A 6,000-nucleotide genomic window follows, 5' to 3' on the forward strand; every position below is an offset into this window, starting at 1 on the left:
GGAGAACCTGGGTTTGAGAAGCACTGGGTTATAGGGATTCAAAGGAGGCTATGGAAGCTATAACACAGTGGGTCAGGAGATAGTAGAGATGGGTCAGGAGATGAATCCTTTGTGACTTTTATATGAATCAGCCTGCTCCTCTGACCTCAAGTCTGCGTGCCTCATTTCTAAACCCACACTTTTGTGTCTTTAAAGGAAGTTATTTAGCTTCTCTTCATCTTTGCCTTAATTGGCTCTAATCCTAAAAGGAAGCTATTGTTATTCCTATTGACGGATGAGGAAACTGACTCTGGAAGCATTTCAGATACTTAGCCTGAGAATAGTGTTCTGAATGCACTAGCGATGGCTATAGGCCTTTTATTTCTTGGCTTTTCCTAAAGTAAACCGATGCAAATTGATTAAATTGATGCAACCTTAGGAAAAAAGCTGCCTTTTCACCTTATGAGTCTCAAAGCCCAGCTCCTTGAAAGACTTAATAAAGGATAAATGTTTTAAGGGTTTTAGTGTGTACCTTATGGACAGCATTGCCCTTCTGTTTCCACCTGCTTGCTTTTTACTCCAGAAGAAGGTACATTCCTCAGGGAGCTCTGTGGTTTACATACCCCTGGGCATCTGGGTCTCTGGCCTTGTGTTTCTTGGCCTCATGACCACAGTGTCTGGGTGACCAGCCCTTTCCCTGACATTGGCCTGTCTTGTTCAATAGCTTCTCCCTCCTGCTTATCACCCAGGGTTCCCAAATGCCCCAGTCTGACATGCCCTGTGATCATAATCTGGTTTTGCTCCTGCCCCTGTAGGAAAATCCCCTGGATTAACATCTATGCTCAAGTTCAACATGACAAGGAGCAGGAGATGATTGGGTCAGTGAGCCAAAGTGAAAACGCCCCCAAAATCACACTCAGTGACTTCACCGAGCCTGAGGAGCTGCTGGACAAAGAGCTGGACAGCCGGGTGATAGGTACGTGTGCTGGTACCTCCAAGGTTCTGTGTCCTCTGTCCTGTAAACACTAGGTCAGCCAACCCCCTTGGCCTGTTCTTCAGGTAGTGCTGGAACTGGCTACAGTGACAATCATGTTTGAAAATTTACCCGCCACCTCTGGCCACATGAAATTAGCAGAATTTTTTCCCCTTAAAAGTAGATCACAATCGAAAGTGTTGGAGTCAGAGTGAGGGGGAGATAAGGCCAGTTATCTATCAATGTTGGACTTTTTCTTCTATAAAGCAAAAGCATTATCTGTCCTAATTAATAATCGCACGAATGTAGGCTCTGGCGTCCGATAGCCCTGGGTCCATTTTCTTGCCCAGCCAGTCCTCTTGGTCTGCCAGTCTACTAGCTCTACGACTTCCCTGTGCCTCATTTTCCTCATCTGTGACATGGGAACAATAGTACCTACCTTCTGAGATTGTTGTGATGACGGAATGGTATTACATCTTTAGCACAGTGCCTGCCTCATGGTAAGTGTTCAGTATATGTTGGCTGTCACTATAGTTATTAGTCCAGTATAAGGTGGCAAGGTATTGCTCCTATCTTGTGTGCAGGTGTGGGAGATGGCACACGTTAAATGTAGGTGAGATAAGCCAGCCAACTGATAGGATAGACTATCTGGGTGCCCTAATAACTAATACATGCTAAGCACCTGTTCAAGGTGGCTCTGTATTAGCAGGAAATACCTACAGACTCCTGCCCTTATGAGATTCACATCTTTCTCTCCCTCTGTCTTCTCTCCCCTGCAGGAGGCATTGCCACCATTGCAAACAGCGAAAGCACAAAGGAGATTCCCAACTGCACTAGTGTTTAATTCCAGCAGGCCACCTGGTCAACCATCTTTCTGACTTTTATTTTTGATGATGATTACTATTATTATGGGGGAAAAATGAAAATCTCTTGTTTACCCTTTATTTACCAAGGGCCCCTTCATAAATATTAGGCAGATGCTTAGCATTGGGAGGTAAAGGCATTCTTCGCCGATTAAAATGAGTTGGAAAGGAAAAATGGCTGTATTTGTGCTATGGGCGAAGTCCCTATCTTCCCATGGCCTTGCTTTATTCTGCCATTAATGGTGCAAGGACTCTCTTTTTCCTTGTGGGTCTCTCTATCTTTTTGTTTTCAAAGTTGGGTTGGTTTTTCATTAACTTCCCATCTTCCCCAAATCACCACCAAACCCCTCCCCCCACCAGCACACACACCTAAAACACAGACCCTTTCTTAGTTAGATGTGCAGGAGGTAGGTTGGTGGGGCGTGGATGTAACCGCAGAAAGCGTGCACACCCGTGTGATGAAGGAGGCCCTGCCTCGTGCATGTCAATAGCGAGGCTACTGATGGCTCATTGTATATAATTACAATGTAAATAGCTTTTTATTTCCTAAGAAATAATTTAATGTTTAGTAAAAAAGAAAACAGAAAAAAGAAAGACCCGTGTGTTGGCTTATGCACTCACCCTCAGAGCTGATCAACCCCCAGGCCTGGTTGATGCGTTGGGTTCTGGATGCTCTCCAGTTGTCTGTCACAATTAACTCTTGCATCTCTGTGTCCATGCCATAGCTGATTTCTACTTATGTATATAAGGGGGGTGGGGGGCTTCTTTGGGACAATTGGTAAAGGAAGGATTATAGCGACGCTGTAGAACTTGGAGTCTTATTGTGCCATCAGTGACATGGAAGAAGTAGCAAGATGAAGCCCACGAAAGACTTCGAACTGAGATCTAGATGGACCTACCAGGGTTCCCCTCCAGACGGACAACATTGAGGGTGTCAGCCTGAGAAAATGGTCTCCTCTGACAAAGCCAGGCAATGGATGTAAAAGGGACAATGATTCTACCTTCTGGTTGGATTCCAAAGAAATGTATAATGTTTGTGGGGGACTCTTGGATTGTTCATAGCTGAGAAAATTCCTCTGGGTAGTAGGGTAAGCCCAGTGAGTGCCTCTTGGTGTGGAAGGAGTAAGAGAGGTTGGGAGGGAGGTGGCATTTGTGGAATCAAGAGTCCATGCAAACCCTGCGGGTCTAGTCTTTAATGATATTAGTCAAAGACGATTTTAGCAAAGCTGTGCTATTTGCTTGTCAGATGTACACAACTTCCTTAAAGTCAAATGTCTGCCTTCAGTTCCCTTAAGATAGTTCTTGCCTCTGGAGTGAGTGGCTTCCAATGCCAGTGTTCTCTTTTCCAGCACCCCAGCCCTTCACACTTATACATGCCAGTTGTTTTCAGCAAGGTCACTTTAAGCCATGCTGTAAGCATTTTTTAATTTAATTTAATTTTTTATTTTCAGGCTCAGCCTGTGCACACTGTTTTAGAAAATGATATACTGTATATATATGGGAGGAAAGGCTGAATTTTTACCTGTTAATATATGTGGGATGTTGTTCACATTTCTCTCTATGAGACACTGAGAATGTGATTTCAGAGTCACAGAAATCTGACTGGCTACAGCATAGGTCAGGATTAGGAGCATTTTCAAGATTGTGGTTTTTCGTTTCAAGGGTTAAATGGGGCAGACAATTGCAATACTTGTACTAAACACTGGAATACAAATGCATGAGTCATATCTATATATACAGTATATGTACATATACTGTTCTTGGTTTTATTGTTCCATTTGAATATTTCTACTGTATAAAAAAAGACAGTGGTTTTGAAATTGTTGAAAATAAATGTATTTTTGTACATCAAAGCAACATATCTGTCTGAGATTTCTTTGGGCAGTTTTTTTAATCTATTGTATTAGTCAACTATTGCTGCAATAATGCTACGTGGCAAAAAAAAAAAAATTCAAATAGCTTATAACAACAGATATTTATGCTTTGCTCTTGAGTCTCCAGATTGGCTGTGGTTTGGCTGAGCTCTGTAGGGACCGACCAGGCTACCCTGAGCTAGTTTGGATGCAGGCTTCAGTTGCTTCAGTTCTGCTCCATGAGTTGTCATCATTCAGAGACCAACAGCTACCCAGGGTATGTTTTATTTCATGGTGAATTGCAGAATTCCAGCAGAAGACTCTATGTCTCTAACATCTTGGCTCAAAATGGTCACTCTATTCACCCATCACCTACTTTCCACTGACTAAAGAAAACTACACGGCCTTGTCCAACATCAGTGCTCTAGGGAAACAGACTCTGCCTATTCTGGCGCAAGGCACTACTAAGTTACTTCAGACAAGGTGTGGATTTATAATTCCAATTGACAGAGGGCATGAAGAATTGAGAACAATAGTTTAACCTACCTGTTTTCTGTGACCCCATTTGAATCTATATCCAAATTTCCCATCCCTTTGTTTGTGGCCAGGAATTCTGAGCAGATGTCTTCGTGACTGTATGGACTTTGAGTGGTAAAAGCATAACTCCAACTCAGGTCTTGAAGAATTCAGCAGAAGAAATAAAAACAGCAAAGGAAAGGAAAAAGACATATCTTTTTTCCTTTCTTGCCCCCCTCCTTTTGCATGCTGGTTTTGTTGTTATTTGTTAATTTTTTTTTTTGTTTTGTTTTGTTTTGTTTTTAGGAGCATGCTGTTTGATGCATCACACCAATAATGAATCTTTTCTTGCCCAGAGCTGAGTAAAGAATTTGGAAGGAAGGAGCTGCTCTTCTCTGCATTAGGTAATAAGGGAATGTGGACTCAGTTTCTAGAATAAGAGCTATAAGTTGGATGTTTTAGTATTTATAGTGTTGAAAGAGTGGGCTATATTTCCCTGGCTCTCAGAAACCCAAGAAACCGGAGTGCTTTGGTGTAATTTGCTTCCATATTTTAGATACTAACTAGCTATTCTGGAATCATATATCCTGAACTTAAATTGAAGGTGTAGGATTGAACAGAGGTGGGCTTTTTTATTTGCAAATGTGTGTAAAATTATGTATTATTCTTAGTATAACTTTTCTTGAGTTATATTAACCTTTTAAACAAATTTACATTCTATAAGTACCTTCAGCAAATATTGAGAAGTTACTTAGTTACTTTATGGTACCTCCAAAAGAAGTAATGGTAGAATTTTTCAGCCTCACTAGCTGTTCATAGATAAAGTGCCTGCAAATCTTTAAGGGATTTTTTTTAATGGTCTTGAGCTTCCCAAATAAATGTAAAATGTCTAATATTTTTATTCCCAGTCAAAGGTGAATTCTCTAAATGTGTCAGTTTTGGCTTTTTTTGCTTTCCAATGCGATCTGAGTTCTTTCCACATTAATTTTATGCCAGGTTGATAAAATTGCTCCACCAGGTTAAAAGGGACAAAAAAGACATAAAGTGGAAAAACAGCAGGAGATAGTTGGTTCATTTGGGCTGAACTGTGCTAAGAATATAGCCTCTGTATCCACCGCCAGCATAGTTCTCTCGGTTTTCTCAGTCCTAGACCAGCAAAGGCAGGTGGCAGAGGGTGTGACTGACTTCGCAGCTACTTCTAGTGGCGAGGACACGCTCTGCCGCAGAATTGTCCTGTCTAAGGCAACCCTAGGCCTTGGAAGGAAGCCTGCAGAAGCACTCTGGGGCTGGAGCCCAGCTATCAGCACCATCAGCAGATTCTCCGAGGATTCTCACGTGCACTGATGTTTGAGAAGAGCCGCTCTATCTGCCACAAAACAGTCCAGGGAGTGTTACTGGGCAAAAGGCCCCTGCCCTGCCTCCTGTTACCATGATACAAGGCACCTTAATTTACAGAAGTGAAAACAGCTTCCAAATTTACTCATTTCCTTCTGGGCAACAGCTGCGACTCCGAGAGTTACTTAATTGAGTTATCTGGAACAAAAGCACACTGTGAATCAAGGTGGTGATGGATTGTGCCTTGGAGAGAATATTAAGCCAGGAATTAGGAGATCTCTGACTTTCAGCTGGTCATCTGGACCACAATTTCCTTGTTTGCAAAAGGAATACACTTTATGGCCTCCCTCACTGGCAAGCTTTGCTTTCCAGAGATTATTGAGAGGTGGCTAGTGTGGGCTGTACTTGGGAGAACACTCTCCTTCTATAGAAGGCTATACCGACACTCAGAGAGGAAAGTGACTTCCCTAAGGTTGCACAG

The 6,000-nt window shown here is 42.4% G+C and overlaps 1 protein-coding gene across 1 annotated transcript in view; it reads left to right on the forward strand.

Moving 5' to 3' along the window:
- SORCS3 (sortilin related VPS10 domain containing receptor 3) overlaps window positions 1-3,670 on the forward strand; it is a 449,042-nt gene extending 445,372 nt beyond the window's left edge. Inside the window, exons 26-27 of the mRNA XM_081158097.1 lie at window positions 795-955; window positions 1,732-3,670. Coding sequence (XP_081014223.1) covers window positions 795-955; window positions 1,732-1,796 — 226 coding nt within the window. The 3' untranslated portion in view covers window positions 1,797-3,670. The remainder of the gene's footprint in view (window positions 1-794; window positions 956-1,731) is intronic.
- Window positions 3,671-6,000: the final 2,330 nt, after the last annotated feature.

This window comes from Miniopterus schreibersii (genome assembly GCF_964146895.1).
Source record: "Miniopterus schreibersii genome assembly, chromosome: 14".
In the NCBI taxonomy this organism is placed as follows: Eukaryota; Metazoa; Chordata; class Mammalia; order Chiroptera; family Miniopteridae; genus Miniopterus; species Miniopterus schreibersii.